Genomic DNA, 23,878 nt, shown 5'->3' with positions numbered 1-23,878 from the left:
GCTTAGAAATGGTAGAAATCATCTTACACAAAGCACCTAGGGCAGCGTTTGGGCCTTGGTGGGTGTACCAGAAATGATGGACATCAACTGTATTTAGTATTCACAGTGAGTTCAGCAAGGTAAGTATTTGAAACATCCAAAGCATGGGAGGAAAATAACAGAAGAGATCCTCATGGCAGAGCTGTTGAGCGCCGCTGACTTGAAAAGCAGAGTCACACCATCACCGACAAAAGAAAAGGCCGGGCTTTCACACTGAATTATGACCACCTGCGAAATGACTGGCATTTACCATTTCAGTTTGAGTAGGAAAGGGGGATGGGGGAAGAAAGGCAGGTAGCAAGTAAGTAGAGAATAAAAGAGAATAGTTTCTGTTTGCCATCTGGCAAGCGGGTATAGGAGAGTCTAATAATAGAAAGTAAACAGATGTGATTTGGAACACTGCCAATGACTGCCAGCATCTTACACAACATACCTGAATAGTCTCAAATACGACTCAGAAAATAGCATGCCCTGAGTGAAAATTAATGATTTATCTACAAAGTGAGCAGGACTGCTTCTGCTCAGTGGCTCCCATGGGAATGTGCTGCAAGGTGGGGAGCTGGTCAAAGATTCAGGGATTGAGAATCCAGCTGGAAGTCTTTTAACTCATTACAACTCACTAACACTTTCTTATTTAATAGTTCTTTTCCCTCTAAACATATCCATCTCTCTGTCTTCAAAAAAAAAAAAAAATCTCCTGCAATTCCTTTGTTTCCTTTCTTCCCTACAGGACCATATTTTATTGAAAGAATACATTATTTGGTGATTGCCAAACCTCCATCAAAACTGTGTCAGAGATTTGCATATAATAGGTGTTGTGATAATTAAGTAGTTATTCATAAACAAAGAGTATATCCTTATTTCCTTATTTTAAGCATGTCTCATTTATTCTGATTTTTCTATGTAATTTAAAATTGTTCATCTTTAAAACATTTTAAACATTATTATATCTAATGCTCTTATGGTAATCAATAACTACTTTAAATTACTTTAAAAAATTATATCAGAATAAGCTGGGAGCTTTATTACACAGATTCCTTGGTGCCTTCCCAAATTTACCAAGTCCGAATCTGAGCCTGTCCAGGAATGCATATTTTCTAAAAGCATCCCAAGTGATTCTGGTGGGCAACTGTGATTGAGACCCACTGGACATCACACTCATTGCCTCTGCCTCTTCACCATTGATTCATGAGTTAGTCCATTATAACCTGGACCACACCCTTACCCCTCCTTAATTTTATCAACCAGGACCTCCTGCCAAAGCCAGCGACAACGGTTACATACTAATCTCATCCGACCACCCGGACAGGTCTGACACTGGTGATTATTCCCATTCTTTAAACTTAACCCTTGGTGCCTTCTACAATAACACCCTCTCCTGGTTCTTGGCTTTTGTCTTACTTTTGTTTTTCTTTTCTTTTTCAGGGAACTTCATGGACTCCTCTTCAGTTTGGTCCTAAAATGTTTCCCAGGACTCATCAGCCACTCAGTTAATCAGTTACCTGATACCAACTATAGACCAGGCATTGTTCTACAACCTAGATCCCAAGTACGGAGCAGTAAACAAAACAGGTAAGACCTCCGCGCTCAAGGAGTTCACATTTTACTGGGTTCCTTCTCCCAGCTCTATACCACGGGAACCTAAGTTTCGTGGACCTCTGAAATTGTTATATTACACACTCACGTAAGAGGATTTATAGCTCTCATCTGATTCTCAAATAGGCCTGTGACCCAGAGAAGATTAAAATTCACTGCAATACATCCCAGAGGAATCATGGCTTCAAATATGATGGGTCCGTTAATGACTCTCAAAGACGGCAGAGGGCTGAGCTGTCACTAGCTACATGTGGCTATTTAAATTTAAATTAATTAGAAGTTCACTTGGTTGTACTAGTTACAGTTCAAGAACTAAATAACCACACGTGGCTCTTAGTTCCACATTAATGCAGATAAAGAACATCTCCATCATCTCAGAAAGCTTCATTGGACAGTGGAGACACTTCCAGATCAAAGCCAGGGTTTGAGTTCCAGCTCTGCCACTGGTTATCTGAGTAACTCAGGGCAGCTTATTAACCTCTCTCTACATTCCTGCCCTCTTGTCTTTTAAATGTAAGTCTCTTCATAGACTTGTTTGGAGGATTGAGCAAGTTAACAAACACAAAGCCCTTAACAGAAGGCTTGGCAAGTAATAAGTATCCAATAAATGTTAATAATACTTATTTTTATTATCATACATTTGCCATGGTACTGGACTCTCGAGTCCACTAAGAACCTCAAAACTAAACGAATCCCCCTCAATGTTCATAGCAGAACTAGTTACAACAGTCAAGACATGGAAGCAACCTAAATGTCCATCCACAGATGGCTAGATAAAGAAGTTGTGTGTTACTTATACAATGGAATACTACTCAGCCATAAAAAAGAAGAAAATAATGCCATTTGCAGCAACATGGGTGGACCTGGAGATTGTCATTCTGAATGAAGAAAGCCAGAAAGAGAAAGAAAAATATCATATGATACCACTCATATGTGGAATCTGAAAAAAAAAAAAAGGAGGACACTAATGAACTCATCTACAAAAGAAACAGACTCACAGACATAGTAAACAATCTTACGGTTACCAGGGAAAGAGAGTGGGAAGGAATAAATTTGGGAGTTTGAAATTTGCAAATGTCAACCACTGTACATAAAAACAGATAAAAAACAAATTTCTTCTGTATAGCACAGAGAACTATATTCCCTACCTTGTAATAACCTTTAATGAAAAAGAATATGAAAATGAAAAAATAATCATACAGTTTCATTATTTAAAAAAAAAAAAACTAAATGTGCCCAATACTGAATTCACCATCCTTCTGTCCTCTCCTTGGACTCCACAGGTAAGGATTTAAGAGATGCACCCCCACATCAGTTTCACACCAGGACCTGCAGATTGTACCTTCCTACTGTCCCTCAAACGCGTTCCATCCTCCATTCATCACCCTGTCTGCCACTGCCTGAGGGCAAGCTCTCATCACTCCCTGAGGGGATTACTTTAACAGGCTCCTAACTGCTCTTCCTGTTGCCAACCTGGCCCTACTCCCGTCTGTCCTTGACACTGATACAACAGTGCTCTTCCTGAAATGCAGATCTGATCATGTCTCTTCTTGGCTTGGAATCCTTCAGGCTTCCCAAACTTCAGAGCAAAGTTTAAACCCTTTCTTTTAGCCTAAAACTAAACTATAAAAGCCTAATGAGCGGACTGCAACCTACCTTCCCGCTCCCACGTCTCGTGCGCCCTCTCCAGACAGCCATTCTGCTGTCCCTGGCTTGGACTCTGCCCTTCTGTCTGTCTGTATACCCTTTTCTCCACTCCCTTCTGCTTCACCCATTCTCATCACTGAAGCAGGATGGTTCGGGGATTAAGCCTGAGGGGCCCAGCTTTAGACTCTCAGCGCTCACATCTCTACTCTTGCATCTACTCAAACGCAACCTCTGTAAAAGGGGGACGATACAAGTATCTTCTTCGCTGGGGCCTTCTGAAAATTAAATAAATCAGCAACCACGAAATACTGGTATGGAGCAGATACTCAGTATGATAGCGCTTATGATCCTCCAAAAGCAGTACCTTCTCAGGGAGCTCTTCCTGGATGGCCGCCACCCACATTGTGGTCCTATGTCACCCTGTACTCCCCTTTATCATAACACTTATCACACTCCCTGGGATGCAGTAATTACTGACCAGTTCTCTATGCCTCCTACCACACTGTAAATTATTTTAGAGCCAAGATCCTATTTTATGCATCATTTCTTTCAATCCCCAGTGCCCAGCAGTAGACCCCTAGTACATATTAGGTGTACCACATGCGTCGGATAAATTAATGCACAAATACCTAGCCCCGTCCCCTCTCTCAGGTGTCCACTTCTGCTGAATACTCCTTGGCCAGCACAGAAAGACACTTTGCCGAGTACAGATCACACGCTCCCTCCAGATTACAATGTGCTTCCAAACATTCATCAGCATTTTCTGAGCACCTGTGTTCCAAGTCTCCAGTGAGGTCCCACTGGATGTGTAAGGCATGGCCTGTGACCTCAAGGAGCCTGCCATTCTGTATGAACTCCTGATGTGCCATCTGGTCAGCCCTGTTGCCAGCAGAGTAGGATTCAGGCTTCGGTGCTCTGGAGACACCAACTTGAATCAGATGTGTGTGACTCTTCCAAATAAAGCAAGCTACCACAGTAAGAAACCCCGCCAGGGCTGGCATGCCCCTCCTAACGCCAGCCCTCCCCTGCCCCACACCCGTGCCAAAGCTGTGGCCTCACCTTCAGTCATCCAGCGTGGGAAAGCTGTACCTCGTGCCCGACAGAGCCTCCGTCGGAGGGCGAACAAGAAAGAATGTGCCCCGCCCATTAGACATCATAGGTAAACTTAGTGGGAAAAGACTGAAACCCAAGGCTGCAATCTTTTTGTTTGCTTCTCTCTAAAATGTCTGTGAGTGTTCAGTTTTCATGCTAATCCCTGGCTCCCATGAATACAGATAATCACATTTTGGTTGGAAAAGAAAGTAATTCTCTCGAATGCCCTGTTCAGAGGTAGGTTTCACAAAGGATAAAGAACCCCTCCGGGGGGAAGAAGGTGGGAAGCGACAGACTGGGAGTTCGAAATGTGTAGCTACTGGCAGGCATATGTAGAACAGATAAACAAGATTATACTGTACAGCACAGGGACATACATACAAGATCTTGTGGTAGCTCATGGTGAAAAAGTATGCGACAGTGAATATATGAATGTTCATGTAAAACTGAAAAATTGTGCTCTACACTGGAAACTGACGCAACACTGTAAACTGACTATAACTCAATAAAATAAAATAGAAAAAGAATCCCTCACCCACAAGAACATTCTAGGCCTCTCACCACACGCACCTGGAAGAACCACACTTCCCCAAGCGCGTCCCTCCCGTGGGGTCTGAAGACAGCGGCCAGGAGGGCCTGTGGAGCTTAAACTCTCTTCAGCTAAAGGAAGACACTGCCTTTGTCCAGTTTCCACATCCCAGGAGCTTCCTTGGCCTCAGTTGCTACTTTGCTTCACAGTGAAAGCTTAGGCCCTCTGAGGAGAGTAAATGCAAATCAACCAGGTCTCTTAGTGGCGCAACTTTACTCGTAAAGTAATGTGGCCAACAAGCAGCTTCCCAGGACTTGCCGTCTATGAGAATTTGCCAAGACCCTGGGCAGTAGCGTCTCAAAGGCCAGCCCCCACTCCCTTCCCTCACCTTCCACCCTCCCCAGCTCCCTGGGCCCCCTCCCGCCTTTAGAAAACCCCTTCTGTCCCAATCTGGGGCTTCACATTGGAGAAGGAAGTCAGTGCTGAGAAGCTGCAGAGAGTTCTCAAACCCCAAGCAAGCCAGAAGCCATTCTGTCCACAGACAACCCCAAAACCTTACCTGGGACAGTCATCTTGATCCCAGTCCCTTTGTCTAAACTGCTCAAAATGAGCGTTAAAGTTCCTTCTCTGTGGATTTCCTCTCACAGGGGAACCGGTAGACTTTCCCACGACAGACCAAGAGCCTCTGCTTACGTTCCTCACCCGTCCCTACTTCCTCCACACCAAGAACTCTTCAACTGCATTCCCAACTACCACGTTCTGAGAGAGAGAACTGACAAAGGGCCATCCATCTCCTGGTTCATTTGTGTGTGTGTCTGTCATCAAAGGCCCACGACTACCATTCAGGTCAGCAACCAATAACATGCCTTACCACCCTGGGCTGATAGAATTCAAATCAAACAATGTGTGGTTTTTGTTAAGCTTCTGGAAATTTTAGGAACACCTAAAGGAAGGCTTCCCTCCTCCAAGGAAGCACGGACTTTCATAACTGATACACAAACAGGTGTTTGCTGGATCTCTTCTCGGCTTCTCTTCTACCAGCCTCTGAAAAGTAAGAGTTTGGCCCACAGCTCCCTTCTCTTCTCTCCACATTCTCCTCCAACCATCTTATCCAAGCCCATGGCTTCAACAACCCACTTGTTGACTCCCAAACCGGCACTGCCAGCTCAGACTGTTCCACCAACTGTGCCAGGTCCCTGGCCCCAGGTGCTTACGGGACAGGGCCAACACCCTGCTTCCGGGGGCTCCTCAAGCAGCTTGTCCAAAACTACCCTCTCCCTCCCCCACCCTCGCCTCTTCCACCAAGTCACGCACATCTGCCTCCCTCAGCTCAGCTCCCTGCCATCACTACCCAACCATGTAGTTGTCCAAACAAGGAAACTCAGAAACAGCCTTGGCAGTTCCCTCTGGTCCACTCCCTACCTTCAATCTCTTGCCAAGTTCTGTTGCTCCTACCTTTGAGACATCTTTTATATCCATCCCCTCCTCCCTACCCCTCCTGTGCCTGTCCTGGTCCAAAGACCAGTACCAGACGGGCTGCATAAGAACTGACTGAAAAGTTTTTTACAAATAGGTTCCGACCCCCTCACTTGCCCTGGATGCTGATTCTGGGGCAGGGTGGAGCCTGAAGGATTTTTAAGGCACATCCCAGGTCTGCAAACTACTGAAGTCCCACCCTACTGAAATGGCTCCTTAACTGTGCTGGATAAAATTTTAACAACCAGCTTGAGGGGGAAAGTTGTATCAGTTGCTGACCTCTGGGCTGTAAATCCTCCCACTGTGGCTGGTTTCAAGTGTGAGGTCACTAAAATCACAACTGGGGAGTGATGTGCACAGCTGGCGGATACAAGCTGGTCCAGCAAGGAACTGTGACTTGACCACCACCTGCATTTTCTAAAACAGCTCTAGACGCGCCTCTTCCCAGGTTAAAGTCCTTTGAAGGTTTCCTCTCATGTGAAGATGACAGCCCGAAGACCTCTGCCTCACCCACAAGCCCTTACAACACAAAACCAACTTCTCAACTTCTCAACTTCCCCTACAGCCACTTCCGCCTGAGCCCCTATCGTTCTGCCGACACTGAGCCCCCGTGTGAGCTCACTCCTCCAGATCTTGTTCATGTTGTCCCCTCTACTTTAAATGTCGCTTTGACGTGATCCCGCAGACCCCCACCTCACTAACTGCATCTCCCACCTTGGCCAGCTGAGCCCCATGCCACACAGAGGCCTGGCTGCCTCGTCCCTCTGACAGCCTGGCTGCCTCTTCAGGGCCCAGTTCATTGACTTTCTCTCTCTGCCGGACCCAGAGCTCTGTTCCCTTTGAGACTCAGAACCAGGACAAACCCAAGCCTGAGCAGTTATCACCAGTGATGGTGGTGGCCCCACCCGAGCCTTGGAGATAACCTGTTGGCCACATCAGAGAAATCCGCCTTTGGTGCAAACAGTAGCTGTTTTTTTCAGTGTATTCAAGCTAGGGCACATACCAACATGCTGTGTTTAATGTTAACAATAAACCTGCACGTTTACGAGTCTACGAAGTGCTTCCGTGTACATTCTTCCAACCGATCTTTCCAATCTTATAAAGTACACAAATACACACACACACACACACACACATAATCTTCTCTGATCCCCATTTTAAAGATGAAGAAAAGTGTTCAAGGGAGTATATGACATGCCTAAGAGCAAGCAGTTGGGAAGCTAAGGAACGTGATTTTCACTCTAGGTTTTCTGCCCCTGACTTCTCTGTTCTTTCACCTTGAGCGTATGACAGTGCTGGGCCCAGCCTTCACTTGGCGCTGGGAAGGGGTGGGTGGCAGGAATGACCTCAGCAGTGAGATGGAGAGAGATCTGAACTTGGCGTGGTGCGGGCTGGGAAGAGCCGTTAATATGCATTCTACTGAAATTGTTGATTATCTCTGACCTGCAGGAGGCAGCCCTCAGACAGAAAGGAAGAACTTCTGGGAGGTCCGATGCAGCAGAAACCGTGAAACAAGAAGTGAAAAGAGTTTGCCCTAAACAGTCAACGGGCACTGTCACGAGACGGCACCTGCCGGGAGGTCACAAGGCCACAAGTGAAACCACAGAAATAAACTAGTGTTTGCCCACATCTGAAAAAATAATTAGTGCATCAGAATACAGCTATCTCATCAACCAGCTGGTGAAAACACCATGGGCAAGCCAAATAAGACAGAGCAACGTGCCCAGGGAGAGGGCAGGGCTTCCCAGAGCCTAGAGAGACTTCTAGGAAGCCAGTGAAGGCTTGGCCTGAGCCCAACGGGGAGTCTCTGAAGACCGGAGAGGCCAGTGCCCTCTCATTTAGGCACGAGAGCAGGACTCAGGAGGGGTAGGCCAACCGCAGAGCAGACAGGCAGGTGCCCCGAGGGCCTCTTCACTGAAATAAGTGCAGGAAACACTTGGCAGTGCCAACCTGATCCTACTGCCAGCGAGGTCGGAGTAGCTTGACTTAGGAGCCAACCTGCAGTAGACCGGGCAGCTGATGCCCAGAAACAACTGGCGGATTCCTACAGTAACGCTTCAGACGCCCCAGAAAACAAAGTGGCAAGAGTCTATTTTACATCTGATTGAAGAGCCAACTCAATTAAGAATAAACATGTTTTCAAGACATTTTATGACTGTGGCTTCCCAACCGGCAGTTAATTTTGTCACCACCTGTTTCCCTCTAGTGAGCAGAATTCAAACCCCTTATGCTGAAAATGGATGAGTTTAAAGGTCAAGGAAGGCAAGATACAGAAATTTCCCCTTGTGCTCTGCCCCGGGGGCCAAGGACAGAGGAGAGGCCGATGTAGCTGGAAAGAAGGACAAATTCTCGAGTTCTGCAGGACTAAGGACACATGGGGGAAGAGGGGTTCTTACACAGAAACCTTGTCACAGACAAACTGCCAGACCCCACGGAGGGACCATGGAGTTCAAGGACAGGCTGCAGGCTGTGCTGTTTTCCGGAAAGAGTCTTTTCGGCCTCCCTGTGTCCCCTTCCCCGCCCCAACCCCTCCCCCATCCCATTTCATTTGCCCTTAGCCCCAGGAAACATTGGTTTATGGTAAAACTATTACCGTGGGTTTTTTCCAATTAAAAGAAATAAAAATAGTCCTAACCAAGAACTCCGGTCATTTACCAGCTCACAGAGAGCCCCGTGGGGGCCTGGGAAGAAATAGCATTGACCGGACCTGGAGTCACGACGTCTGGGTCTAACAGCGTGATCTGTTTCCACAATGTCATTTTCCACATGGGATTAAGGGCCAACTTCTCTGCCAAACACTTGACAACTTTCTCATTAGGTATATACCACTCATTGTCACCTTTTACTGGCAAGAAGGCAAGGGGAATACTTGTAATCAGAATATTGAACAAAAGAAAACAGAAATTGGATAAATCACAAATAATCATTTCTTGTTGGAGAATGTTAATGAAACACCCTTCCCCCCTCATCAAACCCAACACACCCTGCCCTCTATTCAATTAAGCCTCTTCAAGTTCAGCTCTGGGACCCACCCACATGGACAAGGACGTAAAATAGATGGGGGGGGGGGGTAATTAGGTTTATTTGTTTATTTTGAACGGAGGTGCTGGGGATCGAACCCGGGACCTCGTGCGTGCTAGGCATGCGCTCTTCCACTAACTATACCCCCCACCACAAACAGATTTTGATCCACAAAGTAGACAATTTATTCACTCAAAATTCACTCAAAGAACATTCTGAATGACAGTCTACAAACAGAAAAGATAAGAAAGCAAGCTTTGGGGGGGCACCTACTGTGCTAGAAGGCAGCAGACACAAAGTACCCAAGATCTAACACTACCCTCATGAATCTTAATGTGTGTTTAGAAATGGAGCTAAAAGTCTAATTACGAGTAACCAAAATCTGTTTCATAGAGAAAGGGGATACGAACATGTACCGATTACTTACTATATGCATTTTCCTTAAAAGCAGTATATGAGGAAAATAATATTCTCTTTTTTGTTCAAATTCTACTCTTTCTTGATTTATAGCAAGAATGCAAGTGTTCCATTTTATATAACCAAATACACACGTCTGCCCTAACTCCACTGTAACCATAACTCATCAACGATGTTCTTTCTGAGCAACATAGCGCCCCCTACCACATCTTCCTATAAATGCTTTTTCCAGGCTCAGAACCTGGCAGGTAACTGTGCTGATGATGCCTAAAGCCCACGAGTCTTGAGTCCTCTATGTAACTCTGCGGGGCTAAGAGCAGTAAGGTGATTATACATTGTAAGGAGCAGAATTTGCCACCCTAAAATATGTCTCTTCGGCATATGAACTGTTTTAACCTGGTTATTTTCTAAGAAACAGCAGATCTGGGGATGGCTCTAAAGACCAAGTAGGAGTCACCCTTTTGTAAGAAACATTAACATTTGTAAAGGAAATCTCCATTTACAAGGTTATCTCTCTGTCTGGAAGAGCAGGAGGGACCAAATCTCTAGAAACTCTTGCCAAGGGAGGAGGCAGCACCTTAAATCTGTATCACAATCACCCTTGTTGACTGTGCTTTTCCTGATAACCTCCCAGAACTGGCTCTCCCCACCCTCAACATCCTCTTTTGTCTTTAGCAGAGGATGGTATTTAAGGAAAGGGGTTGAGCCATTGTGGCAAATTACTCTGTTTTCCTGGATCTCTCCTGTGTTGTACGTGTTAGTAAACTTTGCTTGATTTTCTCTGGTTAATGGGTCTCATGTCAATTTCATTCTTAGACCACTCAGAAGAACCTAGAAGGGTAGAGGAAATTTTTCTTTCTCCCCAACATCATGGTCCCCATCACTGGCTCAGGAGATCTGATTTAGAGTTGGGGAGAAGTCACAGGAGCACAAAGGGCTAGTCCCAGAAGCTCTGCTTCTATCTATCACTGCCCGTGTGCAGAGCTGACACATAAAAGTAACCCACCTGTGCCATATCTGTTCTTATCACTCAAAATACTCCCATTCTCTTCTGTCTTTTCTGCTCATCACTCACATTTTAGCAGTAAATGACTGAAGGGTTATGATGAGCAGGGAAAAGGCCTGGCCTTTCCCTGTGTCATTCGCTAGGAGCTTTCAGATCAAAAAAGCAATCTGCTTCAAACTCTTCTTCACATCCCGTTTCTTCTCAGGGCAGTTATAGGGGGAAGATAATGAGAGATGTTGCCATGCGCAGGCTCCATTCCTGAGCTCCGCTGAAAGAGAGCCTCATTTTGATGAGACAAGTTGGTATCTGTGAAGCCCAGTTGTCCCAAGGGGGATTATTTGCCCCGAAGGGGTCAGATGATTTTGGTTTCATCACACTTCTTGAAGTTACCCTCCTTCTCCCCTTCCCTTGTCCCTTCCTCTAACTGTGATTGCCACCAGCTGCATCTATTTCCTCTCTATTCACTTCACTCCCTGAAAGCAAGCTTCCATTTCTATTGCTTGATACAAACTGTTCTCTTATCCAAGGTCACCAATGACTGCCTAATGGCCCTTTTTTCTATCTTAGTTCTTTCTGACATTTCTACAGCATTTGAAATGACTCTTCCTTCTTGGTGTAAAAAGTATTTCGTCCTTGGCTTAATTTCAATAGTATTTAGTGAAATCACATCTTTCATTCAAACAAGCATCTTTGGAGCACCTACTGTGCACGCCAGGCTCCATTTGAGGGAACACAAAGATTGAAAAAGAGAGAGGCATGATCTGACCTTAAGGAGTTCACCCTCCAGCAGAGAAAGAAACATTCCATTGAATAATGAGGTTATGCAAAACAAGGTGACAGTTTCATGGAGGGTGGGATGGAGAAAGTGTGCATGCAAGCCTCAGCACCTACAACAGAGAAAGAACACCTGGGGTTGCATGGGACCAGGACGGCACTTCCCAGAGCATGACAAGCACTTGAGCTGACATTTACAATTTCACTAGCAGACCATATTCCAAGCGGGAGACTGGCACATGGCAAGAAACAGACGTGAAGAGAGACTCATGCTCAGTTAAGGACCTTGACCTCATCATGAGCCCCATGCTGCTGGAGGTGGAGGTGGGGATGGCAAGAGACAAACATAGGCAGGTACGCAAGGTCAGCATCACAGCATCACACAAAGGGCCTTGTGTGTCCCAGAAGCAGGATGAGATTCATCCTACAGGTGATGAGGAGGCACGGAAGAAATCTGGAGAGGGAAGTAATTCGTTTATTAGAAGAACACAGAGGGTTAAGTGGGAGGCCTACAAGAAAGCCCTTTCAACAAAGCAGAGTGGATGAAGGCTCAAGCTAAGGGAGTGAGGAGGAAGAAACGAGCCGGGAGAGATGCAGAAGATACCTGACCGCAGGTGATGGGAACAGGCAAGGGTGAAATCTAGGCTGTCCTGCTTCCTCTGCTCGCTAGCCCTTGGGGGCAGTTCAATCTCTTTCTTTGGTGTTCCTTCCCCTCCATTATCAGGCAAAACAAATAGGAAGCAGGCAATAAATACCTGCTGGCTAGGTAACTGCTACCACCTTCATCAACTAGTGGCAAGTCTACAGCAAATCTTCAGTGAGCCTCAGAGCTGGAGCGAGAGCAAGAGGGCTGCTAAAAGTAGGTTATGAGAAGACTTCAGGGCACCCAACTGGGTTCTGTATAGCATCCGCATACACGCATCTTGGAGTCACGCGCAAAGCAACACTCACCTATTACAAATAAAAACATATGGGAAATAAGGCACAAGTGCAGTGGAGCCACAGTGCGTGTGCTGGGCTCGGAAGTCTGGGTCCAGCTCTGGCTCTGCCCTGACCCGGCAGCACACAGAGAGCAAGGAGTATCGCTGCTCTGAACCTCGGTTTGCTGGGTGTGCTGGATGACCAGAGGCCCCTTCTGGCCTTAAAAGTGCCAGGAAGCTAAGCAAGGTTTGAAAGCTGCCGGGGAAATCAGTTAGAAAGCCTGGTGACCGGCGGAGAAGGGAACTGGGTGAACTGACCCAGGAGGGGAGGAGGCCTGGGCTGCACAGCAGGGAGGGGAGAGCGAGCAGACGAGACGCAGAAACGCGCTGCCCTGGCTCACTTCTGCGGACTCCTGCTAAGCCGGCTTCCTTCCACTGTTCTCCAGTCCCCAGCTTATCGTTTTATATAGTCTCTAATTCTAGTAATGAAATCATGGACCAACCCTTACAGCAAGCAGAAGCCTAAAAGATGATCTCATCCACTTCTTTCCCTTTCAGGCCAGGAATCAAAAGGCCAAAGAAGTCAAGGGACAAGTTAAGGCCAAAGAAGTTAAGAGACAGGGCAAAGAAGTCAAAGCTACAGAGGTATTTAATTGCACTGCAAAAAGTAAAACTTCAGTCGGCCTATTCTTAGAGCAGCATTCTGGCCACTGCTGCCCTTCAGGTGTGAGAACTTAAAGTCCTCGGGCGAAGAGCAGGTATTTTACACTTTTTCTTACCCCTTTGGTGCTGCGGCTCATGTCGAGGGTAACTACTAAGGGCTGTTCATTCCATAAAATGGATGTGCTGTGTGCTGTTGCTGCGTGTTTTCTAGGTACCAGCACAGCAGCAGGCAAGGCTCTGCTCTTAAAGACCTCACGTTCTGTGGTTTGGCAGAATGGGATACTGATCATCAACAAAGAGACAAAGGAAAAAAATAGGATAATTTCAAAAGTGAAAATATTACGAAGATAATAAAGCCACGTGGTGAGGAGTCTCAAAAAAGGAAAAAAAATACGTTAAGGTCACATCAATATTAAGTGGCAGAGTCTACAAAAACAGACTTAAATGTTTGCTTTCCCACCGTCCTACTTTTTTATTAAACATAGCTCTCACAGAGCACATATTCAAACAGTATTTATCACTGATGTTGACAGGGATAAAATGGATCACAATACTCTCACTAATAGGAGACTAAGTGCTCATAAAATACTCAGCTATATCAAGTTAAAGCATTTCTCAAAATATGTTACACAAATATAAGTCTCACAAAAGATGACACAAGCGTTACAGGGGACACACAAAACCAATCCAAATCTCACAAATGCCTCATGTCTCCCTTCTTTTTAATTTTTAATTTTTTATACAATTTTTAAAGGTTTCCATTCACAGTTATTACAAAATATCAGCTATATTCCCCGTGTTGTACAGTACATCCTCGAGCCTACCTTACACCCAAGAGTTTGTACCTCCCACTCCCCACTCATATCTCTCTTAAACACTTTAAATCTTACCTCGGCTCTTTTTTACAAGTTCTTCTCATTTTTCTAAAAGTTCTCACTCTGCGTCTTCTCCCTAGCACCAAAAGCATCTTCTCTCCTTCTTATGCCTCATACCGAGGAATGTCACCCATCTCGAACCCGGAAGACAATCCTGCCCTCCTCATTTAGAGTCCTCCACAGAGCCTTACGGCAGCACTGATTAAGCTGAAATCAAAGATTCATGAAGCCACATCACAGGAAATCCAGCCCCAGGCAAGATACACCCAACACCTCCAGGGCTGGTCACTTGTCCCCCTCCCCTTCTGGTGAGAAGGGTGCTCAGGTTCCCGAAATGCCCCGGGAAATACGAAGACAGGACAGGCTGCCTTAGCTGACCACACACAGCTCTCACCAGCCTCTGGACCACTATTCTTCCCGGGTCTGCCAACCCCAAATGACTCAGCAAAGGTGCCGCAATGGCCAACAACCACAAGTCCCACGGTCTGCCCTTCAGATCAGGTAAGGTTGGCCCCGAAGGACACCAAGATGAAAACAGCTCTTTCCTTTACATTTAAAGGGGAGGGAGATGAAAGGAAATGATGAGAAAGTGAGTCCATGCACAGGCACTCGGAGACGAGCCTTACTTTCTTTTTTCCTCTGCAAACCAACCTACAAGGTGGGTGCTAGCATGACCCTCCGCTTATGGAGGAGGAAACTGATGACGGGACGCAGCCTGAGGGAAGAAACCTTGCTCCGGGCTGGAATTTTACTCCATGGAAGCAGGCTGGAAATTGCTACTGGAATAAAAGTCAAAGGCAGCCCCTGGGAAGTCATCTGTATGGACACCGTGAGGGATACTGCAGGCCTGGGAGGTTATCAATGGTATTTTGCAAAGAGGAACAGCCTTGAAAGAGGTAGAAACATTCTATTTCTCAGCTGTCCCCCAGTCACTCCCTAATTCCCCCAGTCACTCTCTAATTCACAATCAGCAGCCACCTGTGACCCCAGACACGCCATCACACAGCCACAGGTGGGCTTCCCCTGGCCTCACCTGGAATCCAGCAGGCCCAGTCTGTAAGTCTCTCTGAGTTGGATGGATCTAACCCAACTGCTGACATCAAGACGAAGATCACATTCAATAGGCAAATTAAAGTTTCTCACTGGTAAGAGCTGAGTCACCATCCCATGGCCAAAGAGCACCTCACTTGGTGTAGGGGATACCCAGGATTTAAAAATACATACACATACACACACACACAGAGATACATATATAATATTTATATGTATTAAATATACATTTATTTTTAAAGATTCATTCATTCATTCATTCACTCATTCTCCAAGTACCTTCCACTTAGCCTGGATGAGTAGAGGTTTGGGGTTATCTGCATGGTGCCAACTGTCTTATTAACCCTCTGTGGCTACTACTGAGCTGATTAAGACAACGAAAGTAAATTATTTCTAAGCCAGCATCTGTCACCCAAAGGGGGCCTTAATCTACTAGGCAACTGGGGGCAGAGGCTCTCGGACTCTGGAGTCTTGGTGGCTCTGTAAGGGAGAAACACGCACAGTTAATAAACCCCAAGTGCCTGACTTTTGAATCCTTTGCATCAATCCTTCGCCTTCCTATCCTCTGCTGGAGAACCCAAAGGGAAGCTCAGTGGTCCTGTGTCCAGCAGGAAGAGGCAGGAGCACAACAAAAAGCCCTGGTTACCCCATGTCCACAGCCAGAACTCTCCAGCCAACACTTCTACTCCATGAACTGAATGAGTGAGGCCCCAAGTCGAAAGGAAATTGCTTCTCCTCTCCTGAAACGAAATGTCCATCCAGCAGACCTTCAGTGAGAGGACGTCCTTCACAACAAGGCTGGCCAATTACCAGGACTACCAGATATTACCAGTATTGCTGTCCTCCATGGGTACACTGGCCACAATGAAAAATTTTACATTTATTTGTACGATTTGCATTGACTGCCTATTAGACGCTCAATTAAAATCTGTTGCTGAACAAATGAATGGATGAATAATAAAGCAGACTATACCCTTCAAGAGCAGAGGCCACTCAAAGCTCAGTGGCTGACACACAGGAGCCAAGTGGTCAGTTTCTGCAGAATTTGGACTCGCCTCACTGTGACAGCCTGAAGGTTTAATGTATCCTTCCAAGTGAGAAGGAGATCGGGGGGAGGTAAAATCCAATCACTGCTTCTCACCAGGTGAGGCATGCTGAAAACAGCCCCTTCTAATATTTGGCCTTTGCTTTCCATTTCCTGTGGATTTTAATGACCCACAGGGTCAGCACACATACATAAACTTCGGTATAATGTCAGATATATAAGTGTTTGTACAATACAGGAAAAGGCTTGAATTAAAAACAACAGGACACAACCTTTTTGAGTCAGGTTTCCATCATAACTCAGTTGCATGCCATGTGGGCATGTTTCAGAATTTCAACTTCCTTAAGGACCAAGTGGACATACTCACTACGTCTGCCCCATGGGATCGGGAACAAATGCAGGAGCTTATGGTCGGGCCACAAGCACGTTACTGGAAGGCTCCATGTGTGCCAGGCACTGTGGTTACATGCCAGGACAAATACGAAGAATAATTACACTCTGAGCCCATCTTCTGGAGCCCAGGGCCTAGGAAGTCATATTGAAAAGGATCAAATGCTCCCCAAATTAAGAGATTATTACACTGCTGTTGCCAGCACTGTGTTCACCCGTGCCCACGAGGGCACCATTCCCCTGCTGCTGTGACCCAAAGCTCCCAACAGCAGGTGTCGGTGTCCCTCTCTGCTCTGTACCTCCCCTGGGCTCCCAGTTCCAGGCGCCACACTCTAATGTGCCCCACTGAATGGCATTCCCGACCTGCCTTTGAGGCTGCTGTCACTCGGTATGAAGAAAGGCCATTTGTATCAGCAACCCTTTGGCTCTTGGCTCCCACTAGAGCTAAGAGGAAGAAAGCAGCAGAACACCAAGAAAACAACTGCTCTGGTCTCTGACAGCTGCGGATAGAGACCCTGCTTAATACCACATCTCCCGAGGTCTTGGGAGATGTCAGCGCACCAGATGCGTGTGCATTCCGAAGTTGAATTAAGTCCTGCTATCGATGGGAGAGGAGTCAGCCTCCCATGTTCAGTCCCAGCTCCTCTCCTCCATCTCTCTTCAAAGCAGAGTGGAAGACATTCCTTTTACCACTCCTGATTTCCCAAGTTTAGGAAACACACTAATTCCCTTTCAGTGATGTGCTCAAATAACTTGTTTTTAAAGAAACAGGGATTACTGTTGCACTGTTAACTTGCTTGCCGTCTCTGCCCTTTCTAGGATGTAAGCGCCGCCAGGGCAGAAACTATTTTGTTCCCAGCTGTTCCCAGTGTCCAGAACAGTGCCTGGCGTGGAATGTGTGTTTATGAAATATATGTTGGGTTAAGTAGGGGAACAAAGGGTTGAAGGATGTATGTATCACAAAATCCTTTTCTCCTGCAAGAGGAACAACTGTTGTCCTGACCTGGAATCAGAAGACTGGGGGTGGGGGGGAGTACCGTGTTACCATGGAAACCACAGCTCCAAAAATAAAAACAGCCTTCAAGGCTGTCACAGGTCTTTGGTGGGAAAAGGCTAACCACTATGTGCAGACTGTGCCTGGGCCCCGGGTTGATTAGGAGCCAAAATACTGCCCTCAATGCGCTCCTGTTTTCTGGAGCCTCGTTTTGGGAGAGGTCAACCACTCTCACCTGATGATGCCAAATCTGTCACCCTGAATAGAGACCACCCTTAGAAGAACAGCTGCCTCTGGTCTCTGGGCACTTACAGTCTGAGGGAAGAAAGCAAAAAGACAAAAACACAAAACAAACCAACAGGCTTAAAACAAACAACACATAGTAACCCAGATTTACACAAATGGCGCATGAGAGGGTAATTATTCAGCCTCAAGAGGACTTCCTGCTCTGTAAAATGACTTCCAATAGAATTCCATGAAAATCAAATCTCCTTAGAGTCCTTCATCCATTGGATTATTTATTCATTTCCCAAGTACACGTTTAGCGGGCTCCAACTGTGTTCCATGCAAAGAGCTTGCAGGCACTGAATCAACAAACACTGAACAAAATGAACTCTGCTCTCACAGCTGACGATCCAGTGAAGGATACGATGTGACCAAGCAGTCACAATTTAGGAACAACGATGTCATAAACACCTGAGTCGGGAACTACTTCCTAGAGGAAAGGATAGCTAAGCTAAGATCCAAAGGAGAAGAAGGGCAGGGTGGCCGAGCGGGTCAGTGTTACAGGGGAATTCCGTCTGGAGGAACAGCGTCTGTGAGCCTAAAAATAAAAGGAAGCATCCCGTCGAGGCACTGAAAGGTGACTCCGGCTGGAGGGGGAGGACTGCGAGCAGCAGTAAAGGAAGCAGGAGGGGCAGCACAAGTAAGATCATGAAGACCACTCTGGCTGCAGAGTGAAATTCAAGGGGTGAGGGGCATCAGGAAGACCAGTCAAGAAGATGCTGGGATAACACAAGTGAGAGATGGTGATGGCCCAGGGAGGGGAGATGGTGGTAGAGATGAGAAGACAGTCTTGAGGAACATTCTCTCTGGAGGGACAGAAACCTTGTGAAACTGAAAGATTCCAAACCCCAAGGCAAGGAACAGAGGGAGAGGCATTGGTCTGGAGGGAAAGGTTTGAAGAGCTCAGTTATGAACTGTTTTGAAGAACATCCCAATAGAAATGCCCATCAGCCAGTTGGAGGGATGAGCCTGAGGCTCAGGAAAGAGATGAGATCTGAGATGTAACTGTGAGAATCATCATCTAGCGGGAATAATTAAATTCCAGAGAGTGAACGAAATAGCCCAAGGATAGTATGTAGATTTAGGAGAAGGAGGAAGAGGGAGAGAGAGCGAGAGACAGGGGAAAAGGAGAAAGAGAAATAAGCCTGGATTCAGAACCTTAAACAGACCAACACTGCAGAGACAGGCAGCCAATAGCAGCCCACAAATTATAAACTCATTTTCAGCATTTATCAATAGATCAGAAAAGTGACATCTCATCAAAGAAACAACAAACCACTGTTTCAGCTTACACTAACCAGAGGAGCAGACTCAGAGGTCTCACAGACCACCAAAAAAAAAAAAAAAATCTCAGTTTCATAAACTAATGATAACATTAACATAATTCTTCAGACATGTCTACTTAATTTTGTCTTACAAGATAAAGAAGACATGTATACATTCCATTTTTATTAATGATACCGAGGCCCAGAGAGACTGAGTAACCTATGCACGACCACATAGCAAAAAAAAAAGTAAAAAGAGAAAAAAGAAAAAAGAGCAGACCCTGGGCCTCCACCCCATGCTGCCTCAGTATGTCCCTTGAACTGGTGCTAAGGCAGTTGTCTTAGGACAAACCATCACCCTGCCCCTACAGACAGACGAGGCCTGCCTGAGCTTCCGGGTTCACTGATGAAGACCCAGCTCTATCCTGGGCAAAGATGTGCTCCTCAGGACACGGGATGGACGGAACACAAGTTGCAAGAGATCTGAATGCTAAAGCCATGTCTGCCACTGACCAGCTTCGCAGCCGTGGACTTCTCAGTTTGCTCAAAGCTGAAATGACCACATGAACCCCATCCACCACGAAGACCAGATTCTCTGAGAGAGAGGCGCAGAGCTGGAATTGCAGGTACAATCATGCGGCAGCTGAGCACTAGAGAAGCAAGGCCATGCGGTGGGGGGATCTAGGTCCAAGGACCCTCCTCCCCTTTCCCTCCCAGCAGATCTTTTCCTCAGATCTTTTTTTTTTTCTTCTGTGCTTCAGTCTGAATTCCATATTCTACTGAAATTATCTTTTGTGTGTTGAATCTCCCCCACAGGCTGTGAGCTTCTCAACAGAAGGGCCACTTGTATTCGTCTTCGTGCCCCAAGCACACAGGACAGTACTGGATTCTCTGTAAGTGCCGGATAAACGTGTTTAATGTCTGTTGAACTGTGAGAATTACCTCTCCTGAGTTATCTACACTTTCAGCCTCATTTCTCTGCTTAACAAAATGCATATCTACTCAGAAGCATTTGGGGAAGCAGTCCAAGCATAGAGAAGGCACTTGAGAAAGGGGTACCATCCAGTGTTCCTAAGAACTTTCTGAATGGGCAGGCCACTGTCTACCCTGCTCACCTCTGGGACTGGCTCTCTTCTAAAATGTGTGGCTGCCAATTCCTCCATTATGCCCGCAGGGCTCCCCAGCCCCCACTGGGCAATCAGAGAGGACCAAGTAATTGGTACTGCAACCCCAGGGCTCATCTTAGAATCTGGAAGCAACACCCTAAGTTACTAATAGTAAGTCTTTGAAGGCATATTCTCAGAAGACAATGACCAGGTAGTTTCTCATCTTCACTGAGGACAAAACAAGAGAAAATGAGTTTGAATTATAGCGTGGGGGATTTCAGTTAGCTCTTAAGCAGAACTTTCTCAATAGTAGGGCTTAAAAGCATAGAAGGAAGTAACCCAGCGAGGACAGGTGGTGCAATCCTCTTTCCTGGGATCTTTTCTTTTTTTTTTTTTTAATGAGCTATTCACATGTCAGGAAGATATGGTTCACTGCAGACACAGAGAAAAGACATGGTATTACTCAAGCTAAGGGTAAACTGTTCTCTGAAGAAGCTCCACCCTGTTCAGAGTAATGTATCACTGCCATTTCAAACAATCCTAAGAATCAACCAGAAGGTCAGCAAGAGCTTCGGAGTGGAACGACCCAGCTGGGAAACAAACGCTTGCCGGTGCAAGGCAGACTGCTGAGGGGTCAGACTGGCCGTAACGTCCACGCTCGGATTATAGAGAACATGAGGACGAGGTCAAGTGGCATCTTTGAAGAGAGGGCTCCTACCCCCACTTTGGAGAAATGTCTCATCACAAGGGCTCCTCCAGAAACAATGCTTCAGAAATTCTTTTTTTTTTCCCACAGACTTACCTGTCCTCAACCTGTGGGTTTCTGTTCTTCCTGACCTTCTACAGATACAAGGCACCGAAGAGCTGATGAAAAGGAAAAATCTCTTGATTAAAAAGAAACTCTGAAGGTGGGAGGGTATAGCTCAGTGGTAGCGTGCATGCCTAGCATGCATAAGGTCCTGGGTTCGATCCCCAGTATCTACATTAAAGATAAATAAATAAAAACCTAATTACCTCTCCCCACCAAAAAAGAAGAAACTCTGAATGAGAAAAAATACTGGGAGATGATACACCAAGCACGCTACTAATGGTAGTCAAATGATGAGCTATTCTCCTCTTAAGTTTTATATAAACTAGCTATTACCACACACACAATACTCATTGAATTTTATGATATAAGAATTTATTTTAAGACAGCAAGCTGGAAGACCCTTGGAGGGACTCAAAAAAAATGTATTGCTAAAGTAACGGTCCACTGTCTTTCTAGATTTTCCTAATTGCTGGAGCAAAGGTGGCAAGGGCTGCCAAACCCACCGTGCCCACAGGGCCCCAAGGCGGGTTCTTTTTGCACAGTTGCCAAAGAAAGGGGAAAAACCAAGTGGGACGTGGATGCGTTTTTCAGTCCCCTGACTCAGCCCCGTCATTTCCTGACTAAACTTGTGAACCAGAAGCGGCAAGACCAAGAAACCTCTGCGGTCAGACTGCGGAGGTAGGAGGCACCAGGCTGGAAGAGGCTCCAGAGATGTGACAGATAGAAGCCAGTCCGGACTTCAGGGCGGAGGCCCGAGTTCCAGGCTGTAACCCAGACCGGCCCCTGCAACGTGCAGAATCGCCTTTCTTTATCTCATCCACCAATCGGGGTGGGACAACCAGCGCCCCAACCCAGTCAGAGTCCGTGCAGAGGAAGCAGAAGAAAGGGCTTTACATCTCTGACCAAAGAATGTACCAAGGCCTCAAGTGAAAAAGCCATGGGCTTCCTTCTCCGCCTCCCTTCACCACTCGTCTTAGCTAAGGCACTTCGTCCTGGCGATGACTTTGAACTATGTTACTTGGACAAAAAAGCCAGATGCACCGTCTGAAAACAGGAGAGCACTCACACCAGGACTATCTTTAGGAGGTGGCACGTGTCTGTGGACAATGGCATGGAGCGGGGGGTGGGGGGGCAGGCCATGGCCCGACGTCCCTTTTTACCAGCGCAAAGCATCTCCCTCCCATCTTCCTTCTCCCACCTGAAGGCCCACATTCTATTTTCTGTTCGGCATCCCTGACAGAAGCCTCACCACCTCCTCTGAGAGAAGCAAGGGCCCTCAGGCGCCCAGGTCATAGGACAAGAGCTCACAGACACCCCCACCCCACCCCAATCGCAAGATGTTTAAAAGCACCTTCCTTCACACCAGGTACAACTGCCACTTGGCAAGTCACCACACTGATCTGGGTGAGGAGGAAAGAATCCCAAGAGGGCAAAAGCTCCAGGCTCCAGGAAAAGCCTGCAGATCGTGAAGCTCTGGTACACACAGCAACCCAGCAACCGCCCGCAGGCTCTCCGGCCAGCTTGGCTCTGTGTTTAAGCACCTGCTTCAGGGCCCAGTGGCTCACCACAGGGGTCAGGAAGGAAATTCCCCACCGGAGGCTTAGCCCTTCAGGCGCCTTAAGGAAAACTCCAGAGTCACCCTGGAAGCAATGAGCAAAGCAACTGGTGTATAGATGGTTGGTACCTGGGAGAAACTAACCAAGCAGGGCAGAATTATCACCTGTTAATCTGCCCCATAAAAATCCCAGTCTTTTCCCTGACGTGTAACTGGCAGCCTGAGTGCATAACCACCAAGGAAACTCTCAAAATCCCCACCACCAGAGAAACCTGGCCGGTGTGAATCAGTCCCTAGGGCTCATCTCTACCTTGTCAGTTTCCACAAATTGTTTGAATCTGGAAACCACATCTACAGCCAAAGGTTGGCTACTTCTCATGGACCAGTTCGCTTCCGCCAGGTAGCACCACCCTCCTACTGCTGGTCCCCAACCCCATACATTTCTTCTCAGCCTCCTTCCCATCCTCCAGACCTCCTTCCCACCTCCCCATCCAGGTGTACGTCCACATGCTCTCAAACATGTAAGGGCCAAGGACTTCCAGGCCCTGGGGAGATGGTACAGTGCAGCTGTAAAGAGCTCAGGCTCTGGAATCAGAAGAACGTGGCTCAGACCCCACCGTTGCTTCTCTTTGACCAGGAGCAACGTAATCTGTGAACTTCAGTTTCCTCAGCCCTAAAACTCACCTGGGGGGTTTGCTGTGAGAATTAAATGTGTTCGCATATTTAAGGCGCTTAGCAGAAAAACTTGGCATAAAGTAAGACGCAGCCCCCGCCCTCAACGAATTATGGGTCTGGTAGAGGTTCTTCCTAGTTTAACCTTATCCAACACCAATTACTTATTTAATCTGCTGACAAATCCCAGGTCTCCTGTTTGATGCTTTGTTTAAGAAAAGCATGAGTTTTCCCACACTCTGTGTGCTTCTGCATGGCAGGGTCTGGTCCACACAGAGGGGATGGGTGTAACATTTGGATGCCCACATCAGCCTGCTCCCTGGAAACTGAGCTGAAACCAGAAGCAAGACTCCCTCCAACGGTCAGACGAGGGGGATGAAGAATCAAGATAGATATACCACTGATGGGTAATCATTACCTGCCAATCCACATGCCAGCTAGGCTGGCACCAGCTAGATAACCAGGCCCACCAGGCTGGCAGAATAAGTGGGAGGCACCAGCTGAGGTCAGATGTGTAGCCAAGCAGAAGTCCTGAGGCTCCAGGTAGAGATCTCTCCAGCTGCCAGCCTGCTAGACTGTGGGCAGTCACGACAGGGTAGGTATGTTACACAGAAGAGGGGACAGAAGAGCCAAGAGAAAGTGGGGTAGAA

The 23,878-nt window shown here is 46.7% G+C and overlaps 1 protein-coding gene across 9 annotated transcripts in view; it reads right to left on the bottom strand.

Moving 5' to 3' along the window:
• GRAMD1B (GRAM domain containing 1B) overlaps positions 1-23,878 on the bottom strand; it is a 154,594-nt gene that overhangs the window by 125,856 nt on the left and 4,860 nt on the right. For 2 of the 9 annotated variants that reach the window (XM_064482169.1, XM_064482168.1), the window contains exon 2: positions 20,993-21,054. The exons of 5 other annotated variants lie outside the window; for them this stretch is intronic. In XM_064482169.1, the coding sequence (XP_064338239.1) occupies positions 20,993-21,054 (62 nt within the window). Of the gene's footprint in view, positions 1-5,462; positions 5,562-20,992; positions 21,055-23,878 lie in introns of those variants that run through there. 2 more of the 9 variants (XM_064482165.1, XM_064482166.1) reach the window with 2 other exon arrangements.

The sequence above is a fragment of the Camelus dromedarius genome, chromosome 34, assembly GCF_036321535.1.
Source record: "Camelus dromedarius isolate mCamDro1 chromosome 34, mCamDro1.pat, whole genome shotgun sequence".
NCBI classification, from domain to species: domain Eukaryota; kingdom Metazoa; phylum Chordata; class Mammalia; order Artiodactyla; family Camelidae; genus Camelus; species Camelus dromedarius.
The sequence above is the reverse complement of the archived record's forward strand: the minus strand, read 5'-3'. Positions and strand labels throughout refer to the sequence as shown.